Below are 14,144 nucleotides of genomic sequence, written 5' to 3' on the forward strand. Positions count from 1 at the left end.
GGGCTGCTTTGGAAATAATGGGGAAGAAGCAACAGTGAATGCATAGAATATTAATGCAGAACTGGAGCCTGCCTATACGGAAACTGTTAATTTCCATCTTATCTTGACAGATATAAAAGTCATCACTCCATGTGTTATCACGCTGTTTAAGCCTTCGGATATTCACGTCACATTACACATTTTAATGAAATGTGGCAAAGTGGAATGCGTCTGCAAGACACACACATCTCACTTGTTGGCTTATGTTTTACATGATTGAGGCTATTGGACGGAAATTCCAAGTCATTAAACTAAGATGTTATGAGAAATTAGAGTGCACACCTCCACCAAGGCTGAACAAGCCTGGATCAGAAATTTGTCTTGCTTAATTTTTGGGCCTAAACAGCTATGAGAATGATATTATTTGTAGGAAAACACGTTTTTTTTTTTTTTTTAACTTGATACAGTAAGAATTGCACCTATTGATAATGAATCATGGGATAAATATGCCTGATTTCTTTATTTGATTTTGCTGTATTAATTTTGTAAAAGTGGACAAAAATATCTAGAAATTGTCTAATACTTAAAATCGTGATTGGCACCAAAACTTAATTAATTTCCTACAAGTTTCATCAAAATAGTTTCACTACTATTTGAGTAACCCATGGGAGAATTTGTTGCCTTCTTTGTGGAGGCAAAAAGCAGAGTAAAGACAAGGAAACAACGTGGAGAACATTTAATAGTTTAATTATAAGCTGCTGTATACATTCAGTGATTATTCCGATTTTAATGTTGCCAGAAGCCATGGGTGAGACCAGCAAAACATTCAGCTACAAGATCTAGTTTGTTGTATGCAATTTGTCCATTTTCATTCATATTTTTCCACATTGTACATTACTGCAAAGCAACATAAAACCACATTGCTGATGTGCAACACGGTTCCTCCATGACCTTATTCAACACGTGATTCCACCCAGTGTGTCGTGTGGAGGAGCTCATGGGTGGGGTGAGCCCTGCTCGTACCTCCCATGGTCTCGGCCTTATCTCTGGGATCAACCGAAAGCAGATGGTTACAGGGTGACAATAGTGCTGAGCGAAGCGGGTCTGCATGTCTGCGCACCCTCACTTTAAACTGGCAAAGTCTGTTCAACCTTCGCTGGGCCTGATGGGAAACCCGACACATGAGACAGATAAAGTGGGTGGAACCCTGTCAGCAGCCTCTCCCCTCCACTTCAGATATTAAGAATAAGCAACATCCTGCAATCCTTAAGGTTTTGTTTGCACGTTTTTTGGTTTCTTTTGCTATCTCACTCTAAGCTCATTGAACTGACACACTAATGTTGGTGCTGAGATTGCTTTTTAATTTTTTTCTTTTTTGTCTTTTTTTTTTTTTTTTCAACATTTTCTATTAGCCCACACAGAAACTTGATGGCACGAGAACTGACCAATAAGAAACTCTTTACAACAAGGTAGACTGCAAGTCAACGGTTGCCAGGGGGATCACACAGTAAACAAAAAAAATAAGCCAAGTTCATTTTGAAAATAAAAAAAGAAATCAGATTCAATAAAAAAAGCAAAAAAACAGAACAAAAGCAAGTTAATTTCAAGTATAACTTACTGATAAAATAACTACACAGCATTAAATATTCTCATTATACATTTTTAAATTATTTATAAAATATATTTTGGCATATATGTTTTTTTTATTTTTGTGTTTGTGTAACAAACGCTACTGTAGCTTCAGTTGAACACCAATGTTTGTTTTTTTTCTTCTTTTGAAACAAAACATTAAAGGGATTGTCACATAACAACAGGTTATTAAAAATGATAATATTAAACCCTATACAGAGTTTCACATAGCAAGACATGAGTGACGATCCCCTCTATCCTAGCCCCATAGTCAAAAGTCAAAAAAAGTACAAGACCAGAGCACAAAGTTCTAATTTGTGCTCCACTGGCTACAATCAGGGTTGGGCACAGGAGATTTCAAAAGCAACATGTCTTTTTATCATACAGATCATTTTGAACACAAGGATCTGTCTGTCCCACTTCCAGTGTTCAGCTGGGCAGATAGCAGGAGTTCATTCAGCTCCGTCCACAATAAAATATAAATACTGTAAAGACCTCAAAGTCAGATGACACATGGATGTCCTCAGGGATATGCAGAGACAGTTTCTCTTATTATTCAGGCAGACGGGCAAATGAGACTGAAAGGCCTCATTTTCCTCCTCCAGAATGCACAGAAAACCGTTGAAAGAGTAGATAAGTTCATTTTCTGAGATGAATCCTGCGTGTGAATCCCGTGTGTTATCGTGTATTACAATGATGGAGCTCACTATACAAAGAGCGATTTTGGCAGCTAGAACCAACTGCAAAACCAAAGAAGGCAAACATCAGTTTGTGATACAAAAGTAGTTCAAAAGGCATAACTGTACTTCTGAATTCACATCTTAGGCGTCCAGACAAGTATTGGCTTGCTTTGGAGCACAGGCTGGAGAGCTTCATTGGCCCCGTCCACGAAGTCAACAGTAACCTGCCTGTGCACCCATGGGAGAAAAAGAAACCCGAACAAAAAGCAAACAAGAAAAAAGTACTGCGACTACAACAAAGCCACATCCACTACCTCGGCATGAGCACACAACTAGCCGCAGCATGCTAGAGTTCCTTATCCTCAGCTGGAGCCGCTTCTTGGATATTGCATACTGCAAAGGGGTGTGTCTCTCTACTTTCACAGCCTGACTTTCTCCTGTGTACACACAGCTATTGCGGGGTATATATATGTGACTTTACACTGGACAGTATGTGTGTATGCATCATGGTGTTGGTCGTAGAGAATCTTGCTAGAGCACAATGTCCTTCAGGCGCTTGGTGCTAGGGGATTCCTTGTCTCGACCATCGTGGAGAAGTGTATTGATCTCCCTAACTGCCGGCTCACTGTCCTTTCCCTCAGGCTGCCGCAGCAGGCTGTGGTTGGCAATCCGCTCTGCGTCGCGGCATTTCAGTGTGTTGTAGGCAGATGACGGCTTGGACACGGGGCTCTTCAGGTGCACGGGGGAAGTGATGGGGCTGGCCGCCTCACGCCCGTTGCCAGCTTCACGTACAGCCCCTCCATTGGCCTTGGGGCTACACACCTGAGACTCCTGAGTCCGCTTTCCCTTAAACTCTCCCCGCTCCACATCCTCGGGGCCGTCCTTGCCGAATGTGGCAAAAGTCCTCTTGGTGGTGCCATCCTCATACTGGGGTATATCCACTGTGGTGGCCTCGATAGACAAAGCGATGACATTACGGGCGTGCTCAGGTGATTTGGCGCGTGCCGGGATTGAGACGCGAGGCATCCAACAGCGGTCAGAATGGCCAAGGATACGGCACTCATCCTGGCAGTGGAAGCCTTCACTGGGGTCTGCAAATACAGGAGGGGGGGGGGGGGGAGAGAGAGAAAAAGAGCTTGTTAGATTGATCTGTTCGACTTGATTTATTTCCATTTAAAGCAAACAGATTAGCACAGATGCTTCACTACGCTGGAGCTTCAATTTTATTTACATACATCATGTAGTTTGTGTGTACCATAATTAATCACAGGCCCAAAAACATTTTTTTAATAATATGCTTTCACTTTCAGGCATTACACTCCTGCCTCAGCTCAAGACTACAGCTGTTAGCAGCACTCATGGATAACTAGAGCTGGAGGTGTGAGGTACTTCTGATGTCCCAATTAAATGATTTATTGTTAAATCAAAAGTCCATTTCCAGCTTGTGCATAATTGGGTTTTCTGTAGCGCCGCTAGATGAAAGACAGGTTTAAACAGTGCAATCAGATATCTCTTGGAGAGAGACACCAGACGAGTTGCGGTGTTGTTGCTCTCTTTCTCTCTGTCTCTGTCATCTGGCGCCGAGTTATAAATATGTAATGATGTTTAACACCAGAGTGAAAAAAAGATTTGTCTGCGTCCGTATAACTGCACTCGCTCGGTCTTTGTAGTGTTGAGGGTTGAGGGGCTTTCAAGGCAATTTTTGCATCATTTTCCTCAAACTGGAGAGCCGTCATTACCTTTTCCAAAACTGTCTTAATTCACATACACACTTTAAAGGCCCTGAGCTAGCTCCTTGAAATTTTTTAATATAGAAATCATCTCTCCTCCAAAGGAAACGGTAATTTCTGTTCCACTGCGCTGTAGTTTTCCCTCCACCAGCCCAGATTTTGCAAAAGAACCTGACACGCAGATGTGCAATGACACATTTCTCTGCTCCCCTACTGCTTGTTTCTCTCCTGGCAAGAGCCATCCTCCAATCCGGGGGCCCAAGGTGACAAGAAGGGATTGTGAGAGGGATTGCCATCGACCCAAATGCATACGCTTACATCTGGCAATCGCAGCTTGACAGATCACCTAATTAAAATCACTAATGATCTGTTTTTCTCCCTTCGTTCCTCCGCTCATGAGAGGTACCTCTGCTTAGCCCCCGGGGATCGATATTTAAAGATCCGAGACAGGCTTTTCAGGGGCAGATATGCCCGGGCTGTCTCTCATATGGAATAATTTGATGAGATTGATAGAGAACTTGGTGACTAAAAGGGATGAATGAATGACGGGTCTATGAATGGTTATTATGGGTTGTTTGAACCTACATAAGGGAATTTCACTGCTGGAATTAATCATTACTTAAAGAATACAAGGACCCTGAATGCTTCATCGGAAAGGCATTGAAGTAGACAGTCTGCCCGGTATACATTGACACATATGTACAACCACATACTGTCTATCATTCTCTCCACTGAATGCATTCAGACACCCTGCTTCAGTCTTTTTTCACGTATACGCAGCCAAAATCAGTCCATAAAGAGAAAACACAGAAACGAACAAATTGAATATATTTGTCACTAGTTGCTCTCGCATATCTGTATGTAAATTTGCACGGATGCTGATTGGCCCAAGCCACCGCGCTGGCAGCAATCAGGCAGACAAAAGGCATGTAGCCGAGGGATTTGTTTAAAAAGAAGGGATCAAATCAGAATGTAATAATGTAATCACAGCCGAAAATCATAAGCAAAGCTGGGAACACAATGCAGGGCAAAAAAAAATAAAAAGATAAAATAAAAACATGCCCACAGTGATTGAAGCTGCCTGTCCAGCTTAAGGGTATTTGATGGAAAAAAAACAAAAAACTCCTCCAATTCCCATTTTCTGTTCTTAATCCTTCTTACATTGTCGTAACTATATCCTCCCTGTTTATACAATCACATCCTTCTTTCATTGGTTGCTCCCAATAAAGTTATAGTAAACATGCATGTGAATTACATCACAGTCATTTGTAAAAAATTGAGATTTCCAACTCGTGAGGAAAAGCTCCTTTTCCTTGCTAATCTGAGCTTTCTGCTGAAGGCCCGTTGAACAGAGTGGATCTCTCTCGACTGATTAAAGATTTACCAGCATGTTTTTAATGAATGCAATTTCCTCTAAATACAAATGCAAGCACTTTCTAAAGCATGAAAAGCCTGGAGGCACAAAGAAACATACACACGTTGCATGCTCTCTGCTCAGCACCGCATGCATATGCAGTGAATACCATTTTTCTGCTTTTCTGTAGGGGTCTACGGGAGAGCAACTGGGTTGTAAATGACATTGTCGTGAAAGCCAAGAGCCATTAACACTCACACATCCTGCCTCGGCTTAGAGCTTCACAAAAGGCAGATGTCAGTCCAAAAGACCCGCAGAAATGGAGGAGACAAAAATGTAATAAATAAGTGACAGGCCATCGACCTCGAACAAAACACAATCTCCTCCTGTTTCAAAGAATGAAAAAAATCGAAATGGCTTCAATTTGGAACTCAACAAGTTTAAAACAGTGAAAGTGCCTCCTGCTGTGAGCGTCTATTCAGAATCATCAGGAAAATAAGCAGCCAATCAGTCCCAGGAACAGACTTAAAGTTCATGGATGTCATTGGGAGCATTTCCGATCTAGGATTTAATACTGATTAATGACTGAGGGAGCTCCAATGGGAGGTGGAAGCTACCCATGTTTTTCAGTGTTCCACATTTGGAAAAAATCTAATGATGGGTAAAGAAACATTTGATGTATCCAGTACCAAATCACTGCTATCAAATCAGAAATACTGTGCTTAGTGAATACTGAATGAATGTCCAAAGACTAGCAAAGGCATTCAGGGGAGCACTTCAAATATCTATGTGTAAATGCACACGGCATTGGCAAACGCTGCCACTTCAAAGGCAAATGCTAAAATCGACCCAACTTTTCTGTGTATCTGGTATCGCTTTGAATCGGCGTGAAGAGAGAACTGAAATGTTCCCTGCCATTTCTTCAGCCTGTCAGCAGCCGATTTAATTCTGTCTCTTTCCCTCAATCAGATGAAGGAGACTGAACTTCAGGTTACAGCCGACAGGTCTTCAGCGTGACACTCTCATTGCTCAGTTTACTGTCGTGCGTCGCATATAATGATCTCTGCAGTGGCACCGCTGGGATATTTGTTTGCTGTTAGAATAGCAAAAAACTTAAGGAAAGGATGTGTTCCCTAAAAGAGGCAACACCCATAAAAGACTCCACTCTCAGCTTTTTGCCAACAATTTTGAGGCCTGTTTGGCTAACGTTGAACTCTCTCTTGGAAACCAGAGTCACTTTTCCCTCCAAAAGTAGCACACAAAGCTCAGACGACAATGATGTAATCCTATAAAATCAGGCAGACAAGAGACACAGAAGGTCAAATTAGAGTACCAGAGAGAGGACTGAGACGATGTGATCTCAGATTCAGGTGACGTACTCTCGTTCTCTGTTGGATAGTTTAATTGGAGCCATAAGGGGACGGGGACTTGCCGTATGACACAATTCCGTCAGTTTGGTTTTAGAACATGATGAGCCCTAAAAAGAATTTAGAACAGCAGCATGGCATGATAAATCATTTTTTAAGGAGCGGCTGCCACTTTTGTCTTTAAACTTAGTCTTGACATTTTGTTGTGGCTGCTACCACAAAATGTCCTGATTTTGCTTGTCACATAAAGGTAAACACACCTGAGGAGACACTTCCCAGAGCGTTGGATATGTTTCTGTCACACATTAATGTAATACAGCCATTTCTTTGTCCTCGTTATTCCATACTCCTAATTGGCGACCTGAGTGTAAATCCAACCTGTCTGACCATTACTGACCTCTGGCCCCAAAAATAATTACAAAAAAGTTGAATAAATGTGTGTGTAGTCATGGTGACCTATTTGGGGGACAGCCTCTGAGACAATACTCTTTGTACTCTTTGAGGGACGTACAGAAGTGCCATTCACCTTCTGCTATTAACTTTATAGTATATCCTCAACAGTCAAATGGCTGTTTCGTAATTGCTCTCCATAATAATCTCCCATTCTTGTAGTCACATGGCAAAGATTGATTAAATCTGAATTGTTAGTACAGAGTCTTAATGGAATGCGTGAAGCAGACGCTGATGGAGGCGCCGTACCATGGGGACAGAGATAATTCTGAAATTGCAGAATCTGCAGAATAAGGGGAGACTGTCTGACTGTCTGTAGTTGGTGAGCACTCGAGTCAGGACAAACTGTTCTCGCTCAAGACCTAAGTGGCTCGGACGCGGCTGATCCTAACACTGGGGATGAAGACAAACATCTAGTCTGCCCTAACTACATGGAGGACAGTTCTATGGCCAGCTGAGGCTAAGGCTTGGCCAGGCGGCCTCCCACACTACACACCGGGGAGAGTCCAAGCACCGCTGTCATCTCAGCAAGCCAATTCAGTCTGTGGGCCATAAATCAGCCTGGAGGCCTGGCTCCTGCGGGAGCAGCAAGATGGAGTGTGATGGTCTTGTTTTTACAAACAGTGGAGGGGCACCCTTACTGCGCCACGCAAGCCATCATTCTCTGCACAGCACCGAGTCCTCTCCTTCTCCCCACAGCATCTGGCTCCGTCACATCAAGCTTTCCCTCCCAACGCACCCACCCCACATTCATCCCTTACAGCTTCCCTCATCCTTTATGCCTCTCCTCCTTCTGTCCTCCTCTTTCATCCCATCAGCACTGCTGTCTCACGTAAACTGGCTTAATTGAATGAATCTTTCACCCAAAAATGTCTTCCTCCCTTTACTGCCTCGATCTGACGAGACTTCCTCTTCCTCCTCCAGTCAGATATTAATTATTGTGGAAATTAGACTCACCGGGCGGTCTTCTTTGGATTGTTGTACTGATGATGACGTGAGAGCTTCATGTGCTTTAGTTCTACTTCTAATCTTTAGTAGGGACTCACTGTCTCGTCCATCGAGGATTTGCCAGCGTGTCTGAGAGCTCCTCACGTTGCCCATGCCTGCTTGTGTCTTCCCAAGACTTAACACGACAGAACTCCAGTCCATCCTGCACTGTCTGTCGCTACTCCCCATTAATTGCTTCAACAGATAACACTAATTCAAGCCAAATCCAGCAGTTGCTCACTTTCACTCTTGCACCTTCCTTTCCGCCTCCCCTCTCTAGCCGCTACCCATTCACCCCCCGGCCCCCCGGCCCCCCACCCCACCCCACCCCCAATTCCCCATGTGTGCATTCCAAAGCATGTCCCGGTATAAAGAATGAATTTCCAAACTGGTGTTGACAAACAATGCACTCACTCCTAAATTGGTACAAACAGCATCTGTTTAACAGCTGTGTAACAGCAGCGGGAGAAAGAAAAAAAAGCAATCACTATGCTGTTTTATAAATCACCGTGTCAACGCAGCACACTCCTTTGTTCAGAGGCAGGACCACTAGCCAATGGACTGCTTGATGTAGTGGAAATGATGCGAGGTGGTTGTCATGATGACAGACGTGAGTGGGCTGGATTCAGCGCACCGGCATTACATTCTATTGTCCTGAGAGGAGTGTCACCTGTTACCTTATTTGGCCTGACTGCTACCATCAGTGGCACCCAGAGGTGACAGCGCCTCAGTAACGCTTTATGAAATGTACACATACGCTCTCTAGAACATTGCTGAAGCCTGAATATGTGATCATGATATAAAAATAACCACAGACCAAAGAAAGTTTGGGGGTGTCACTGTCGTTATAACAAATTACTGGTGCTGTGTATTCTTGCCTGCAAAAAGTGTGTTGCATTCTGGTCAGGAGGCGTTACACTGGCCCATTTAACACAAGTCTACATTATTTTGGGATGTTACTATACATGACTGTGGTGTGGCATGCTGGGAAGTTATTGTGTGCAAGTGTAGGACGAAGAGTTAAAAATGCATCGGTTCAATGCGTGTTTGTAATACAGCAGCTGCCATTTGTCAGAGCCAAGGACTTCAAGTGTGTGATTTCCTTTGCTGCAGGAATCTGGTCAGAAGAATTTATCGTTTCTGAGAGAGGCTGGACATATTTTAAGACAAGTTTCAGATCAATTTGCTCAAATAATTCATGGAGAGATCATTGGAAAGCGTTTGAGATGGAGAGGGAGAGATGCCTGGTTAGAGCAGAAATCACATTGTATCCTTTCAGTGCTGTTCAAATCATGTCTGGCTTCTTTCTGGTGAAAATCACAATTACTCTCCAGGAAGAAGTACGTCACGAAATTTTGTCATGTTATCACAATCTTTTTTGAATGTGTTCATAGTTGAACATAATGACTCATTTTTCATTTTATTGCCAATTAATTCACAGTGACTTACAGGCACGTTATGATTACTGCTGAGTTTGCCTCTAGGCCATTGAATTCTTGACTTCCACAAAGCTTTCCGTTTGACAGTCCTCTTCCCAGGAGTTGATAAATAATAGAAACTTAAAAATAGATAATTAAAAAAAGCTTTAAAACGATTTCCTCCAGAAATATGAATCAGGACGTCTTTGGTTCCACAGCGCGGATAGATTTCACACAAGCTGGTTAAAAACTGACGCTTAACGAATAAGGTTTATAAGACTGTCAAAAACTGTTCAGTGATGTATTTTACAATGCGAACACAGAAAAACGTCACCCTTGTCCGCTCCCAGACATCCATTAGCCCGAACGGCGACGGCTTTCAAATTAACCTGCACTTGAGGCCCACAACAACAGCACAATGCGGTCCCAAACCTCAGCACAGCAGACCACATCCCAGTAGTAAGATTTGCCCGAGCCTGCCTGCCAGCCTGCCACCGCCTGCTTGGCTCGTTTCCTCCAAAATGCATCTACAGAGGACATCTTTAACTACACTGGAACAAATGCAGCATTTCTGTGTTTAAGCTTGACCGATCTAGCGAGCTAATTTGCTCCTAAACCCTTGAGTCTGAGAGAAGCGAGGGTGGGAGGGGGGGGACAGAAGCAGACACTAAATTACATCTGTAAATGGGGTTTTGGGGGGGTAGACGAAAGTTATACGGTGAGCGGGAATTATAGAGCGGCGGGGAAGATTTGGCTTGGGGATGGAACACTATGGGCTGTGGTTGTTGATGTCAAATAGCTGTGTTTAGGTCACATTCTCTAATCGTTCTCTAATCTACAGCTTCCTTTCTCTCATTCCGTAATGAGCGGCCCTAAAGAGGGAGCCAGTAAACTGAATCTATCTCATAATAATACAATTTTCCGGAAATCTAATCCTAAAACAACAAGGCTTTTCCATCCTGAAGAAGAATTGCACGCAATTAAGAAACAGAGCAAACATTGTCAAAATACTTGTTTTGTTTTCCGAGAAAATCTATATGAATAAAGAGGTTACAGCGACATTGTGATTTCTATTTGATACTTCATGTTTTCTCACCCCCCTACACTCTCAGAAAACAACACTGATCGTGTTTGCAGAATTGGATTTGTGATTGAACATGGCTTCGAACAACCCACAGTAAACAATCCGGCACAGTTTATGGCAAGAAACACACCACATCCTCACGCATGTCGCCATCCAAGTGCCATTTGTATTAGTCAGCTCAACTAAACACAATAGTCAAACCCCTATAAAACATTCAGCGTGCGTGTGTCATGTATTCTGAGCTAAACAAATCAATGTGTCTAAGTTTAAAGCAGCTGGTCACGGCACATCTGGGGAGCATGCTAATACCTTAGGATTTCCTCTCCCTGTGTGAGCTCCAGCTCTGCATCAAAAGAGAGCCCTTACATAATTAATATAATGTGCCTTCTTATCCAGTCATGTTCACTTTGTGTCAGCCAGGACTGTGTTTTATATTCCATTTTATCTTGTTGCAAAAGCACCGCCATCATTCCTACTCGTTTCCCTCTTTGTTCCGTTTTTTCCCCCAGCTTCAAGCGATTTCCTTCCTTGTCCCTTTTCTTCTTCAGTTTTTTACAATCTATAAGTGAGGCAACGTTACGTTGTGAATCTGGCGTATTTGAGTCGCAGGCTTAGAGCATTTGAATGGGGTCCGTCCAGGTAGGGGACAAACCCGATCATGGTTCGATAAGCCGATCGCTCCATTTCTCCCGCTAAACTGGCCCAGAGTCTCACTCAGGGACGAATACAGAAATGAAGGCAAACACAGTGTGACTCTTGCTCCGCAGAGTGCATTAGATTTACACCTACTGGGCAGAGGAAAACGAAAGACGGAGGCCATTCTGTTTGGCGTCAGGGAGGCATTCTGATTCTCTACAAGAGACTCCATTATTCACCACAGTAACGGCCATGATCGCACTTAATATCAGGCCGTCAGAACCAATGTCCGTAGCATTCCGTTAGACATCCAGCAGCCTGTGCCTGCACTGTGGAGAAGATTGTCAAGGGGCAAAACGGTGAGAAAAAAGAACTGAAGCTCGTATCTAAGACACACAGATTGAAGTAGAGGTGGGAGCCTTTAACTGAAGAAAAGAGAAGGAACTAATAGGCACATCTTTTCTGATTTGACGAACACGGCTATAGCATACATAAGGATGATGGCAGGGGTCTGACACAGTGGTGGTAATTGGATTTCTCAGGCCCGGTGCCCACTCATGATAACATGCTGAGCTGTGACATGAAAAGTCCTTATGTGTGGCAAGGGAGCAAGGTGCAGCGGAGTGGAAGTGACAGGTGTCAAAGATCCAATTCCCCCGCTCCTCTGCGATCCACCAGCTCCCTTTTCTCTAGAGACAGCTGAGGCTCAACCTGCCCCGGTGGTAAAGCCAAAACACTAAGCTTGACATTCAGTTGCAAATCCCAGCTAGTTAAAACGACACACAGCCAGTCCAGGAGTGGTGGACTGCTTGCTTTATTTTGTGATGCTAATGCAAGCTGAGCACACACGTAAGAGGGACAGGACGTCTGCGATGTGCCGGGGGAAGACACAAAGGAGCTGGAGACCCCCACTGCACTTCCCTGAGTGTTGAGGGGTTCAGAATCTAGTCACAGTTCCTTCCCCCCCTCCTACCTTCCCTCGCCCCCGCCTTCGCCCTCTGCAGGCATTCCGGCCGCATCTTTAATGGGGACTGCATGAGAATGGGCACATCATTAAAAAGAGCCATTCTGAGACTTTCCTGTCTGCCATTAAACTTAACAACCAACCTCTCCCATTACGTTTTATCCTCCCCCCTTTAAGGAGGCAGGGACACAGCAGGATCTGAAAAGTCACAACTGGCTGCCGTTAACTCGAACTGTCTCGCAGTCTCTTGCGCATGACAAGAACCATCAGCGTTCTTGGAGATGTATTTTACTTACATGTTTCTATCTCTCATCTACGTTTATGTATTTCATATGCAGATATAAGCGGATTCCTGTAAATAACCAGATTGAGGTAACACTTACTGCAGACTAAAGCATTTACAAGGTTGACCGTAACCAGATTTCACAGCGCAAGATAATTGGGTTAATGCCCAGAAAAATGGGGGGTAGCCTGGGGGAAACATCTTATTAGAACCACAACAAGAAAACAGACGGACTTTGTTAATATTTTTCCTGCTGATGGATTTAATGATCCAGCACTCCGAGCTACGCTGTGCAGACATGCCGCTCTGCATCCGGTTCAACCCCTGTGACCTTCCCAGGGACAAAAAGGATCAAGACACAAAGACAATTAAGGCTGAGATGTGTGCATGCCACAGTAATTTAAAGGTTCCCAACTAATGCAAATCTGCTTACGGGGTTCTGCTTACTCCAATTTTGATGTTAATTACTCAAACATAACCTCGTTTAAGTTTTTACATGACTGCAGCAATAATCAGTGTTGCTTTAATCTATTTAGGAATGAATTCTTGGATATGAAGAGGCGTTGAGAGAGGACTGCCAAGTAAGAAAAGACTGGTGACCAGCGGAAAAAAGGTCAGGGGATGCATCCTGGGTCCATACACACACACAGACACACAGACACTCACACTCCTCTGCAGGTTGTCCAGCTGTGTTTCTGTGGCTTCGGTCTCTCATCAATACTTTATAATCTGGGTCCCCAGCAGCCACACTGAGCCTCCCACCGTTAAGACCCAGTCAAAATGGTGAATTACAACGCAATGAGCTCATCCCGGCAAGGTCATCTAGGGGCCAGCGGGTGGATACGGACACAAATTGTGGAGTGAAACACTGCGATGATCGAGTTTAGCCAGCGCAGAACGCATGGCGCGTTATACAGTATATACCCGGTGCAAGGACCGTGTCTCTGCAAGCAAAACCTCAGCGTTTCAACAGATAAACCTTTCAGAATACATCATTCTCACTGAATATACATGAGGGAGGGGGGATATGGAAATGCTACACCAGTATGCCTGAGGTAGTAACCTTTTGTTGCCACAGCTAAGGAGGACAACATAACTTTACATATCTTTGCTATATACTCTATTCCGTCAGCGGTATCGGAAGAAGCGAAGTGATGAGACGTGAGATAAAAGCCAGGTTTGGGGGGGTGACAAAAGCGTTGGCTGAAACAATGGAATATAGCAGGAAGAAATCAGTTGAGGGGGGAATCTCGGCGGGATTAAAGAGGGAGGAGGCAAACAGTTTTTTCCCACAGAAAGGAAGTAATCGGTGTTAAAAAAAGAAAAGCACAAATGCTGCAGCACAGGAGAATCCCCCCTGCACACACACACACACACACCCTCCTTCCCTTCCTCTCTTACTTACCCCAGCTGCAGTGATAAATGTCTCTTTGTATTCTGGACAGAAAACTGCAGGCTACAATGTACTTGTCAGAAGACAGCTGATTTTACCCTTAAACAGAGCAGAGTGTATTCCTAATCTTCCCTTTCACATGGGGAGAAGATAAAACAAACGCCTCGTGCCAAGACACATAATGCCTGGA

The 14,144-nt window shown here is 43.8% G+C and overlaps 1 protein-coding gene across 2 annotated transcripts in view; it reads right to left on the reverse strand.

Moving 5' to 3' along the window:
* Positions 1–763: 763 nt before the first annotated feature.
* pcdh19 (protocadherin 19) overlaps positions 764–14,144 on the reverse strand; it is a 51,411-nt gene continuing 38,030 nt past the window's right edge. For both annotated transcript variants that reach the window (XM_076148850.1, XM_076148849.1), the window contains one exon: positions 764–3,379. In XM_076148850.1, coding sequence (XP_076004965.1) covers positions 2,820–3,379 — 560 coding nt within the window. In that variant the 3' untranslated portion in view covers positions 764–2,819. The remainder of the gene's footprint in view (positions 3,380–14,144) is intronic.

Source organism: Genypterus blacodes, unplaced genomic scaffold (genome assembly GCF_046128005.1).
Source record: "Genypterus blacodes isolate CSIRO-AG114 ecotype Tasmania unplaced genomic scaffold, CSIRO-AGI_Gbla_v1 ptg000044l_1, whole genome shotgun sequence".
Classification (NCBI taxonomy): Eukaryota; Metazoa; Chordata; class Actinopteri; order Ophidiiformes; family Ophidiidae; genus Genypterus; species Genypterus blacodes.